Genomic DNA, 13,581 nt, shown 5'->3' with positions numbered 1-13,581 from the left:
ATACTAAAATATCATCTAAGTATATTGTTACAAATTTGTGCATATATTTCGCAAAGTATTTATTCATGATCTTTTGAAATGTAAAGGGTGCATTAATTAACCCGAAAGGCATTTTTCTCCATTGATAGATTCCTTCTCGTGTGTAGAAAGCAGTCTTAAATCTATCTTCTTGCCTTACAGATATCTGGTTATAAGCCGATTCAACGTCCATTGTGCTGAATATTTTAGCCCCTTGTAGTTGATCCAGGGTCTCATCAATCCTTGGTATCGGATATTCATATGGTATTGTTATTTTATTCAATCGTCGGAAGTCTATACAAAACCTAATACCTCCATCCTTTTTTTTTACTAGTACCACTGGTGATATATATTGACTTTCACTCTCCTCAATTATGCCCTTTTCAATGAATTTCTTAACTTCTTCTCGGATGATCTTGTGTTCTTCCGGGGATCTTTTATACTTTGGGCATGGAGACATAGTAGCTCCATTTATTAATTCGATCGCGTGTTCGATCTCGATATTATTTAAAGAATTATCATCAGAGAATAGTTTAGTATATTTTTCAAGAGTGTGTGTATACTTCTTTCTTAACAGTGTGTTTTCACATTTGATGTTCTTAATTAATTCATTCAAATCCGTGTTACTATCTTCCTTCTTTGTAGTAACTTCCGCGTTTAATACAATCCTTTTTTTCTTAGGTATTGATCTTTTTTTACCGACTTTCTTTTGATTAATTGGAATATAGTCTATCATATTTAATTTTTCGATTTCTTCTATTCCAAAAATTATTGCTTCCTCCATATCATTCACCACTAATAAGGTAATTGTTTCCGCTCCTGAGCGATTATTTGGTTTTATTTTAAGTTTACATGAGCCTATCACTCTGCTTGTTCCATTAAAACCTTTTATTTCTCCTTTTTCCTTTAGAATTTCATCACTCAGCTCTTCCGCTTCTTTTCTACGTATAACTGATGCGTTAGCCCCGGAGTCCAATAATGCTACTATAACTTGATCTTCAAAATTTAATTTTACTCTTGGTCTTCGATCATTTACTTTTAGTAGTTTTGCCGAGATAATTAGAGCTTTCTTTTGCTCATTCTTTTTAAATAATTCTTTTTTATAAGGCTTTGAATCGGGGCTGACTCTTGTCTCGTTACCCCTGTAGTCTATTTTTCTTTCACTACTTTTATATTCATTTTTATTTTTATATTCATTTTTATTTTTATATTCGTTTTTATTTTTATATTGTTTTTTATAGAAGATTCGAATTTTTTTGTTTAATCTTTCTTCTTTTAACTTTATGTATTCCTCTAACTCGTTCCAATCATGACATCTTTCTATACCATCGCGAAGGTATTCGTCATCTAATAAATCTCTGAGTTTCTCTTTACTTCTTTTAAATAAGGATTCTGATTGTCCAGCGTATATATGTAGGCTGTAACTGTATGACAGCATATCTGGATGAATTGGGCCTTCCCTGATTAGGTCCCAGAATTTTTCAGTTTTATCTATTTCTGATTCTCTTTTAATAAAATTACGTTTAAAATTTTCAACAAATTGCTTATATGTGAGCATCGATTCTTCGTTCGCTCTAAACCATAGTTCGGCTTTTCCCTTAAGCATTGAAGTCGCTTTTGCATATAGGGTGCTCTGAGGCCATTGCTTCTCATATTCTAAGAATTGCCCTAAAAATGTCTTTGGATCTTCAGTTTTTAGTCCTTGAAAAGTTATCCACTTTTCCATTGACATTAAATTTTTTAATTTTAAGAGTATTGAATCCATATTTTCTTCTTTACAAATCTCTTCGTTGTCGCCATTTGTGATCCGGTATGTAGCCTGATCCGAAGTAGAAGAGGGTGAGTCTAAGTTAACATATTTATTTGAGTTGTTATCTTTTTTGTTGCTCATCGGAATTGTGTGTTAGGGGTAAATTCCGTTTAAATAGTTAATTAGATTAACTGTCAAACTCTTTGAGATGTAAACAAACAAACAAGAAACCAAAGTTCTACTAAAGTAGTAGTACTTCATGTGGCATGCACTTTTCCTACTTTTAGTTTGTGCATGTCAAATGTTCAATGTTTGTTTACACTACTTCGAGATGTTTGACAGGTCCAATTATTATTGTTTAACTGGAAGCCGTATCGTCAGTGCAGGTCTGCAGCCTGACACTCTCGACATTTTTTTCACTACAGTTCAAAACTCTAGCAATATGCTCTTTAATCATCCCCAAAGTATATAAATTCATTATTTTTAATATTAATAGATGGTTTATTTTTGTAGCCGAAAATAATGTATTTTTCCAGATTGAAAATTTCATACGACACTTTTTCCATTTACATCTTAGATAATCATGTGTTTTATCTTCTTTACGTGTTTCCCAGCCACACTGAATGCAATTTATTTTGAATCTTTTTTCTTTTATTTTTTCGTAAAGTTTTTCAATTTCTTCGTTAGACAACATTTTTTTAAGAAAGGGGAATTTTTAACCATTAAAAATTCGCCCTACTTTTTACTCATAGAAAAAGAACTATAGTAAAAAAATATAATAGATTTATAAATGTAATAATATATTAGATTTATAAATGTAAAAATATAATAGATTTATAAATGTAATAATATAATAGATTTATAAATTTATATTACAAATTTATATTTATATTGAAATTTATATTTTTAACTTACAAATCTATTATATTTTTGATTTATAAATTTATATTTTTGAGTTAAAAATTTATTTAGAAATTACTACTAATCCCGTTTCCGTTATTTTGCCCAATAAATCTTCATGTGAAATATCTAATTGATCCATTTTACATTCAAAATTATCATCTTTAATTTTTATCTCTTCTATTTTCCCAAATCTCTCCAAAACATTGACTATTTCACTCATACTTTTATTTTTATTACTAATTTTCATAGTATAAAATTTCTGAGATTTCTCATAAATAATTTCTTCATTTAAAATTACTATAGTCTCAGATTTTATTAAGAAAATTCCTTCATTTTTCTGTATTAGTAAATTATGATTAAATCTTTTCTGAGTTTTATTTAAAAATACGAATTGGCCCAAAATGTTTAAATTTATTAAATCTTTGTCTACTTTCTGTGATACCATGTTTGAAATAAATACTTTAAAGACTGGGTAACCAGTAGAATGCTTTAAATGAGCAGTGAATCCTTCTGATACTGTGCTAGTAGTACCATTTTCAAATGAGATTGTTAGTATAGATTTATCATTGTAGAGTTTTGTTAATCTGTTTGTATCATTACAAAGACAGTCATAGTAATAAGAAATGAAGACTTTTTCTTCTTGACTAATAAGTCCAGTCATAAGGGCAAAAAAATGAATAAATTTCTAAAATAAATTAGCATGAAACATAAATCATTTAAAAAAATAAATTTCCAAGAAACATAAATCATTTAATATTAAATTAGCATGAAACATAAATTTCTGAAAAAAATAAATTAGCATGAAACATAAATTTCTGAAAAAAATAAATTAGCATGAAATTTTATGGTCCTGTCAAAATGAAGATGATTTGTAAAACTTAAAAAAGTCAAAAAAAGATCCATTTCAAAGTTTACACTTCTCATTTAAGATCACATGGGATAATCTTCAGAAAAGTATTAAGATAATGAAAAATATTCTTTAATTAATTCTTCCTGTATTGATTTAATGATAAAATTAAATTTGTGCCTATTAATCCACAATAAGCCTGATATTCTTGTGTTTGACAAAAAGAAGAAGATTGAATAATATTGATTTAACCAACCAAGGTCGACTTACTATATTGCCTTACTGAAAAATATTAGTTACATTTCGTAGATAAGTACTAGTCAGAAGTATTAAGCAAAGATAATGTAAAACAATTAATCTTGAAAAAGACATTTTCTATTAAATACTCAAGTGTATAAAATTCATTGACTTGACTAAAAGTAATCACAGAATGCAAATACTTCAAATTTTTAATACTTTGTCGTGCTAATATGGAATGTTTTAGGATCTCCCAAAATTATTGTAAACACTTGTGTTTTATAAGCTTGGTCAAATTTATCAAAGGGGAACACTGTAAAAAGTCAACAGTGTGTTTTCCTAAATACATTTTAGTGTAAATTCGACACTGCTTTAATGATGAAAATTTGTTACACTGTAGAAATGTCGACGACTTAATATCATAAATACATTTAAGTGTAAATGCGACACCATTTTGATAAATTTATTTTAATTTAGTTCGATTTCGTCAAATTTAGTGTATTTCCTCAGAACTTCAGGTACAATGATTTTGTTCTCTTCTTGATAATTCTCCACTATACAACAAAGAGTCCTCTGTACAGCACACAATGTGGCATTCAACATATGAACATACACTTTCTTATTATTCTCTTTTAATATTCCATACCTAACTTCTAATTCTCTTGATTGATAATCAGTACAATTAGAACACGAGACCAATTCTCTAAATTTATTCGCATTAGGGAAAAATGCCTCTAAGTCGTATTTTATAGAAGCCGCGTCATTAAATTCCCCACTTACAATACTCACTACATTGTAAGAAATATCAAGAGATTTATAAAATTCTTCACTTAAAGAAATCATCTTATCAAAATATTCTTTAGATTCTTCAGGTTTACAAATGACGAATTGTTCGATTTTTTCAAATTGATGAACTCTGAATATTCCTGAATTATCTTTGCCGTGGGCTCCTGCCTCTTTTCTAAAGCACAAAGATTGGCCGCAATATTTCTTAGGTAAATCTGAGTCAGTCAATCTTTCGTCCATGTGTAAAGCAGAAAGAGGTTGTTCAGAAGTGGCTATGAGGTACAAGTCGTCTTCTACTTTATATAATTGTTCATCAAAATCACTTAATTGGGCTGTCCTTGACATGACTTCTTTTCTCATCATGACAGGTGTCTGAATAAAAGTGTAGTCATTTTCTTCTAAAAAGTCTATTGCGTATTGGCTTAGGGCCATGCCCAGTCTGGCGATCTGCCCGCTTAAGAAATATCCTCTGTGTCCTATGATCTTAGACCCTGAGACACTGTGGGTATATTTCGACATTAAATCAGTGTAATTTTTATAATTCTTTACTTCTCTTTTTGTTCTGTATTCTCTTATAAGCCCATTATCTTCTTCATTTTTACTAATTATTACACTGTCGTCAATAATATTCCCTACACTTTTCAAGAGTGTATTGATTTCTTTCTCTGTTTTCACTAGTTCTATTTCTAAATCTTTAGATTTATTTTCTTCTTCTTTTAATTCTCTGACATATTCCTGGCTTAATTCTTTCCCGTTCGTCTTGTTCTCTTTAAAAACTTTACTGATCTTTTTATTTAATTCGTTTTTCTTTCTATTGATGTTGTCAAGTTCGAAGTTGAGTTTTATTCTGAGTTTGTCTTTTTCATAAATTTCTGATATTTTTGATGTGTCTTTAAATCTTCTTTTTTCTGATTCTATGACTTTTTCTCTTGTTTGTGGGTCTCTTATTAAATTTATATCGATCATGAGGGTATAAAAAAGATAAACTTTTTTATACTACAAAAATTAGCACTTCTTTTTTTAGTAAATTAATGTTTTGACATTTAGTATCATTTTAATACTAAATGTCAAAAAAACATAATTTTAAAAAAATAAATCAGAACATTTCCAAGTACCAGTCAAATAAAATCAGAACATTTTCAAGTACCAGTCAAATAAAATATGAAATTTATAAAATAAAATATGAAATTTATAGAAATAAAATTTGAAATTTATAGAAATAAAATTTGAAATTGATAATAAGTTTCATGTTTATTTTCGAATAAAATATATTTATAATAATATTCATGTTTATTTTTTTTTAGATACTTCGTGTTTATTTTTTTATATGTTTTTTTTAGTAATTGTCTCTTTCTTGATTATTTATAAACCATCTTATTTCTCCTGCTACTTTACACACACAGCCTTTTTCTTTAAATGTTTTAATTAATAAATCTGTATAATAAACACATTTCTTATAAATCTCATTCCCGTCTCTACTAAGATTCTCAAGTTTCGTAATATAAAAAGCCGCTTTATTTATGCATGACTCTCTTTTCTTTATTAAATCTTCTTTCTTTTTCTTACTAAAATCTTCACATAACATTTTCCTTTTTCTTTGCATCTTTCTTTTGTTTAGAGTTTGTTTGTTTTCATTAAGTCTTAAATTTTCTAATTTATTTATTTCTTCGAGTAATGAGTCATTTACTTGTGTATTGTCATGAGGAATTATTAAGTTATTATTAAGTTCTATTATATCACAATCTTCTAGGAATATTTGGATTTTATGGATTTCTTTTAATATTTCTTGTAAATTGGAAATTAGTCTAAGTTTCAGAAGTGTGCCTTTGTAAAGACAAATTTCATTTCCTTTGATTTTCTTTATGCCATTTTTCAGAGCGAATTTATATTCTTGGAAATGTAAAATGGTGCTAAATAATTGAGAAAGGTAAATTTCAACTTGCTCTTCTTTTATGTCATCTTCTTCATTTATGCAAATTAAGTTTATGTCATCTTTAATTATGCATAAATTATTGATTTTGTTTATGCAATTTTCTTTCGTAATATCTCCATTAATATTGTACTCTTCATTAATATTGTTTTCTAATTTTATATTGGTTTCTAATTTTATATTACCTTCTAATTTAAAATTGTTTTCTAATTCAATATTACCTTCTAATTTAATATTACCTTCTAATTTTATATTGTTTTCTAATTTAATATTACCTTCTTCCTTGATACTACCTTCTTCATTTATGTTATAATTCTCTTTATCACATTCTAATCTGATCTTACTACACACTGGTATGCTTATTTTATACGCCTTGTTCTTTCTCTTCTTCTTATTTGTCGTCACTTCTAGTCCTGTGCTTATTAACTCTAATTTCTCCATATTCTCTTTTTTATTCTGAAATTTCTGCTGTAAAATTCTTTGTCTCATTGTCAATTTAGAAGGATCATTTTCCAAGAGAATATTTAAATTTAGTAAATGTTTGTGACAAACTTTTCTTTTCTTTTTTATAATTTTCCTTTTTTTTAATATTTCGACTGGATCTAAAGATTGTGGCGAGGAAAGAAATTGAGGACATTCTTGAGGATTCATGAAAAGATAAACGAAAAAAATAAAATATAAAAAAATAGGAGGGAAAATTAAAATATGACAAGTGTAAAAATAAAATGATCAAGAATATGCATAATATAAATGATAAATAACACACTTATAAAACATTTATAATACAAGTATTATAAATATAAATTATAATTTGCCCCTTAAAATGCAAAATGATGATCTAAATTCTTGGCTTAAAGTAGTCGCAGAAAACAAAATTACTACTAAAAATACATGGAAATCTACTCTAATAACCCACTTCAAAGATATGAAACAATTTAAAGACTTAAAAGGTATAAACTTCCAAAAAGCAAGTTGTACACTAGACGGGTGTATAAAAGTCTACTCTACGAGAGTAGACGACGTATCAGAAGAAGCTACAAAATTATTAGACGGATTTAATATTGAAGATTCAAAAAAAAAATTTTTTAAAAAAAAAGATATAAAAACAATAGAAACTAATTTATCAAATATAAACATAAAAAACACAAAACTACAAATATTTAGAGACTCAACTTTTTTATCTTTAGAAAAAAAATCTGAAAATTTTTTATTACTTAACACTTTAAATATATCAAACGACGGAGTACTAAGAATGTACTCTTGTAATTCTCAAAAAGAAATAAAAATGTGCAATTTGAAAATAGAAAAAATAAATTTAGAAGGGAAAATTTTATGTCCTACCTTTTTAAAAATTGGACAATTTGAAAATTTAGTAGAAGACAATATGGAAATAGAAAATGTAAACAATATAGAAATTAATAATGAAGATTTCGAGTATGAAGAAGAATTAGAAGAAATTAATCAACAAAAACCAATATTTAAAAAAACAGAATATTCATATTTTAAACAATGGGCAGGGCCAACACATTGGAAATTGAGAAGTAAAAAAAATGAAAAAATTTTAAGCTCAGAAAAAAAAAGTGAAAAATTTTTAATAAATTTTATGGAAGAAATAAATGAAGATCTAATATTACAAAACGGCAATTCTTTGATAGAATTGAGTACTATTGAATCAAGAAAAAATGTAAATAATAATTTACCAGAAGATTATAATTTAGAAAAAGAAGATTTGTATCATTTTAATATTTTAAATGGTACATTTAATGAAAATAAAACGACAAATTTAGTAGAAGAAGATGAACAAATGTATAGTTTATTGAATGAACCAAATGTCATAATTGATGAACCTGTTGATGAAGTTATTACCGAAATACAGCAAGAAGATACGAAAATGCCATTTATTTTTAGGAGAGAACAAAAAAAAGTGGATATAAAAAAACTTAAAAATAATATTTTAACAGATATAAAAACTAATAAGAATTCTAAGTTGAGTGATATATGTAAAAATGTACCGAAAATGTATGATGCTAAAGAAAAAAAAGATATTAGTATACATTTTTGTATTGTGTCTTTATTACATGTGGCTAATGAGAAAAATTTGGAACTTGTACAAATGGGGAATGATGTGATTATAAAACCAAATTAAAAAGGGTTTTAAATAAAAATGTAATAGTCTAAAAAATTTTAAATTTTTTATATTAAAAACTAATATAATATGGGTTAAAAAAAATTTATATTCAAACTTATAAGTATGGAATAAAAAATAAATTTTTTATATTTAAACTTATAAGTATGGATAAAAAAAATTCAGTTATATGGTAGCATATTGATCACAAGTCTAGGGTAATGCAAATTGATTGTAAAAAACAATAAAAAGCTGACATTATAAATGTCATTTATAACTATAATTAAAATGTAGAATAGCTTCTATCAATGTGTTTTGTGTCAAAATCAAAATTAGGCCGAAAGGTATAACTAGTTTTTGAAGCCTGTTATCAATGGAAGGCTTTTACAATGTTAATGGAATTTAAAGAGTAAAATTTATGTAAAAAGCAGTGGTTTTACAAAACAAAACCTTTATACGAAAACTATTGAAAAAATAATGCAATTTTTATAATTAAGCCGACAAGCTTGGTTTGTCTCTGTTCTGGAACATACCAACTATTGAAGTTCATGTAATGCAGGTTAATCGCACTATAATACTTATACAACTAATAAGAGATTTAGGTTGTGAATTTGCTTGTAATTGTATAAGTAAGACAATTGTAGAATTATAAAAATTTTTATTTTGATTTGTAGTGTTAATAAATATCTTAAAAATTAAAAAAAATAAGTCATGCTTCTTGAAATCTAAAAATAAAAACATGAATTAAAAGATATTCACGCAGTTGTGGTTAAGTCTTTACAGGAATAGCACTTTTGCAAAAGCAAAAGATGAAATGACAATGAAACTTTAAATAAATAACGCCATTGAATGGGATAGAAGCTATGCAATCTTCGCATCAGAAACAACACATGCTCTTAACGACGATAAAAATGTTAAGATTGTGTTGGAAATCACATCGTGCCATTTAAAACGTTAGTGACCATGAAGTTATTTTTAGAAAAAAAAACTACTTATTAGATGGAACATAGTAATTTAACAATTAAAAATCGACATATTATTCAAAATTAATGACAAATGAAATTTTGAAGTATTTTTAAGAAAGTTTTTTGCCAGAATGAACCAATGATTTTTTATATGATGAAAATGTATCCAATATAGTTATTAATATATAGTTATAATATTGAATATATTTTAAGCTCTTAAGACGAAATTTACATAATGGAATATTCTTTCCGTATTAATTGAATATTCAAAGAGTCTTTTAATGTTTTTTTACAGAATATACTCTTTGAATCTGTCCATAATAATATTTGATACGTAGGTAAATCATCCAAAATTGAAAAAAAGAGGAACTATTTGCATTTTCCTTTTATATTAAATTTGAATTTCAAATTTTCTATAAGTACATATGAAAAATGCTCTGTGGAAAGCTTAATAATAATAAATTTGCAAATATTATATCGTGTTTTTTAACTTTTATTACTAGTCATCTGATGTATAGAAATATTAAATTAAATCATTGTGACAATCTACAAACTATAAATTTCACATGTTAATATTTTATGCAAATAGTTTATAATATGAGTTATAATGCAACCTTAGGATGCGAGATTTATCGCTTTTGTGTAAACTAAAATTAATAAATCCACTTAGTCACAACAAATTATTAATTTAACGAAATAACCTTGATATAATGATTATATTTTATATGAGACAATCCAATATATTACATAATCTTACCCTGAATAGTTATTTATTCAATAAAATTACCTGTTAAAATATAAGAATAAAAAACGTTATAATATATGCATATATAAATGTTTTGTATGAATTTTTAAATCAGAATAAGACGATTTGGAAGAAATGTAATGTCATTTTTGCTCAATTTTAGGAATCTAAAGTGTCGTAAAGGTATATAATATTGAAATAATAAACATAAAAATTTGATTAAGATACTAAAAATAAATCACATTGATATGATCTTAATATTATAAATTTAATATCGTATATGCTTAAAGAAACATATACGATATGTTATAATATATACGCCTATGAAAACAATATGGAGTAACACATCACAATTAAATTGAATATAAAGAAAAAAAATTTGAAATTGGTTTATTTGCATTAATGTCTCGATTATTATTTTATTTGCCACGTAATATGATACTTTGCCGATATCGGGGGGGGGGTGAACCCCTGACGAATGAGCTTAGATTGAATCTTCAATAGATCCGATAATCAGTTTCAGTCAATGTTTGTTTCGTACGTCGAAATACCTTATTATCCTCAAAACCTTTGTCCGTGTAAAAACTCAGTTATTGGTTAAATTATGGTTTTAGGACGTATTGCCTTATGAATTTGCTACCTCATTGTCTCAATTTCTCATATAATAAACTTTTTTGTTGTAGTTATAAAGAGTAGTGAAAATATTTGACAACAAGTCGCATTACTGGAATTCTTCTGTCTATATAGCGCGCAAAATTACACAAAAAATTATTTTCCTCGCAATGATATTTATTTTTATCGATTTACCTTCAATCATCATGTTGGGCAAATTATGCTTTATTTTAATGCTTTGTATAATAAAAAAAAATAATATTATTAAATAAAGTAATATCTATGCACAATTTAAACAGCCTTCATTATGGATTTCTTAGGGACGTGTATGATTTATATCCAAGTCCGTCGGAATATCAGTACATTTATGAAAACACTTAACTGTGCAGTTAGATATACCTTACTCTTACTACGTGTTAAATATGGGTTATAGGAGCAAAATGAGGATCAGAAGTACACACTATAATCATAAATAAAGGGAGAATATAAGATATACGATAATTTCTATTTAAAAATATCAAATACAACATTTTAAGCATGAAATTTGTATATTTGGCTGGAAGAAATGTGGAAGTTGGAATAACTAACTAGAAACGATTACTATAGTAAATAAAGATCAAAAAATATTGTCTTCGTGCAGCGATCTGCATCTAATCCCAAACATCGGATAAGTTAGTTTCGTATGCGACAATGTTATAGAGTGGTGACCAAATTTTTAAAATACATCGTGGTGCCGTAAACCGAATTCTTTCGAATTATATGTTAGTATATTGTACAGAAATTTTTTTAGAGCCTATAGTTAGGATAGAACACGTATATGATCAATAATTGATGGAAAGAAAGACGTGGCTAACCTGAAGATTGTTTAGTATACAATAAATCCGTTTTCGAATGGTAGCGTGCAAAAGGAAACAACAAGAATTCACGAGCTTACGAGCATAAATATTTTCACGAAAACTAAAAACTGTGTAATGCTAATGCCTATATATGAGACAGTGAATGTGTAACCTATAACATTTGTAATAATTATTATAAACTTGATCAATTAATATTCATCTAGCCAATATTTCAGTGAGCAGAATAATCCTGAAAAAAAATATTCTCATTGTAAAAAATATAACCAAATTTTATTGATATAGTAAATGTCTCTGAATAAATAGAAAACCAGCACATCTAAATAAACAAACTTTCATATTGCACAATTACTATCAAAATTCACAACAGGGGAAAAACGTATATTAGATTCTTTTTTGCCTTATACCATTGCCTAAGATTTCGATCGTTCATTACGCAAAATGACAAAATTAGAAAATAAATTCAAAAATAAATATTGTTTCGCCAATTCTGAATAAAAAATAATACGTGATTTTTTCAAAGCAGATTAGTACTGACCGAACGAATTTCTGCATATTGACAGATTTTACTTCTATTAATGTATTTCAATTTATTTACAAACTAGTAGTTAGAATAACACAATTTAAAAATTTGAAATGACGACAAATTTGATATATTATTTTCTTATTACATCCACTTAGCCTGTTGTTTCGTCAAAAACAATGTCGTTTTATTAATATTAGACTTATTCTCAAACGATATATTTTATTTATATTGGGTATATGTGATGACTCATAAAATAAATACATTTTTACTGTCTCCCCGTGTGAAATTCGCATGAAAAATTTACTTGACATCTCCTATAAAAAAACGACATGATTAGTAAGAACAAAATTTGTTAAACAGAAGGAATTGTTATTACTAATAAAAATGTTTAAATCCCTTTTTAGAAACATTTTAATGATTAATCGACGTGTGCCTTATGACAAGCAGCTCCTTGATAAAAATAGCTCTATTTTGTCATGTATGCAACTCTATAGGGCAATGAGGTTGATTAAAAGTTCAATACTGTAGAGAAATATGCTTATTACTGTACTAACTCCTAAACAGCTTCAAAGTCTGTTAGAAGAAGTTTTATTAATAAAAACACTATGTCAAGTCTTTAAAAATTATAAGAATGATATTTGAGCATATCAGTAGGGGGGTCCTTACTCGATATATCAGATGCAATTAAAATAGACAGAACCTCGTAAGTACATATGGTTTGTCTACAAGATCGCATAATCTGCGAAGCGGCTACTATTAGTCGGAGGTTAAAGGGTCGTAATGAATTCGGCACTCCCAAAGTGATTAAGATCAAGGAAAGTCGATTCTTCCGTGCAAAATATAATCGAGGTAATCATACCATATGTCAGTGGTAAGTATAAAAAGTGGAAATGATCATGAAAGGGTCTTTCCCGTTTATGTAGCTAGTAGAAATACTGCTACTCTCCTTGGGGCAATCACTAGTCCTTCAAAAGCATAGCTGTCGCATTTAGACCATTATATGTGGTGAATCATTCCACGATTTTGTACTTCCTAACGATCCCGACATACATACCTAACAAATTGAGGGGGTTAGTCTTTTTCCAAGAGGTACATTTTGCCTAGAAAAGTAATAAGGCAAAACTACACTTTAAGAACCTTTGGCAGTTCAATGGGCTTATGAATGTAAAACGCCAGCGTTGCCCCTTTTTAAAAACACAAAAAAAGAAATAAAAAGTACGCAAATGCAATTTTAAAATAGTATTTTAATATTAATGGTTAATAGCCTATACTTAGAAAAAATT

General features: G+C 27.1%; 4 protein-coding genes across 4 annotated transcripts; 1 reads left to right on the top strand and 3 right to left on the bottom strand.

The window, feature by feature from the left end:
- Positions 1 to 2,732: 2,732 nt before the first annotated feature.
- Positions 2,733 to 3,332, bottom strand: VNE69_12068 (nuclear transport factor 2; the record flags this gene model as incomplete). The annotated part of the gene is made up of 1 exon (XM_065475156.1): positions 2,733 to 3,332. The coding sequence occupies one exon, from the start codon at positions 3,330 to 3,332 to the stop codon at positions 2,733 to 2,735; it is 600 nt and encodes a 199-aa protein (XP_065331228.1).
- An 891-nt stretch (positions 3,333 to 4,223) lies between these two features.
- VNE69_12067 (serine-tRNA ligase (SARS1)) lies at positions 4,224 to 5,507 on the bottom strand (the record flags this gene model as incomplete). Its single annotated transcript, XM_065475155.1, has 1 exon — positions 4,224 to 5,507. The coding sequence occupies one exon, from the start codon at positions 5,505 to 5,507 to the stop codon at positions 4,224 to 4,226; it is 1,284 nt and encodes a 427-aa protein (XP_065331227.1).
- Positions 5,508 to 5,877: 370 nt separating this feature from the next.
- VNE69_12066 (uncharacterized protein) lies at positions 5,878 to 7,122 on the bottom strand (the record flags this gene model as incomplete). Its single annotated transcript, XM_065475154.1, has 1 exon — positions 5,878 to 7,122. One exon carries the CDS (start codon positions 7,120 to 7,122, stop codon positions 5,878 to 5,880), a length of 1,245 nt encoding a protein of 414 aa, XP_065331226.1.
- A 172-nt stretch (positions 7,123 to 7,294) lies between these two features.
- VNE69_12065 (condensin complex subunit 2 (CND2)) lies at positions 7,295 to 8,617 on the top strand (the record flags this gene model as incomplete). Its single annotated transcript, XM_065475153.1, has 1 exon — positions 7,295 to 8,617. The coding sequence occupies one exon, from the start codon at positions 7,295 to 7,297 to the stop codon at positions 8,615 to 8,617; it is 1,323 nt and encodes a 440-aa protein (XP_065331225.1).
- Between the last annotated feature and the right edge of the window lie 4,964 nt (positions 8,618 to 13,581).

The sequence above is a fragment of the Vairimorpha necatrix genome, chromosome 12 (genome assembly GCF_036630325.1).
Source record: "Vairimorpha necatrix chromosome 12, complete sequence".
Classification (NCBI taxonomy): Eukaryota; Fungi; Microsporidia; family Nosematidae; genus Vairimorpha; species Vairimorpha necatrix.
The sequence above is the reverse complement of the archived record's forward strand: the minus strand, read 5'-3'. Positions and strand labels throughout refer to the sequence as shown.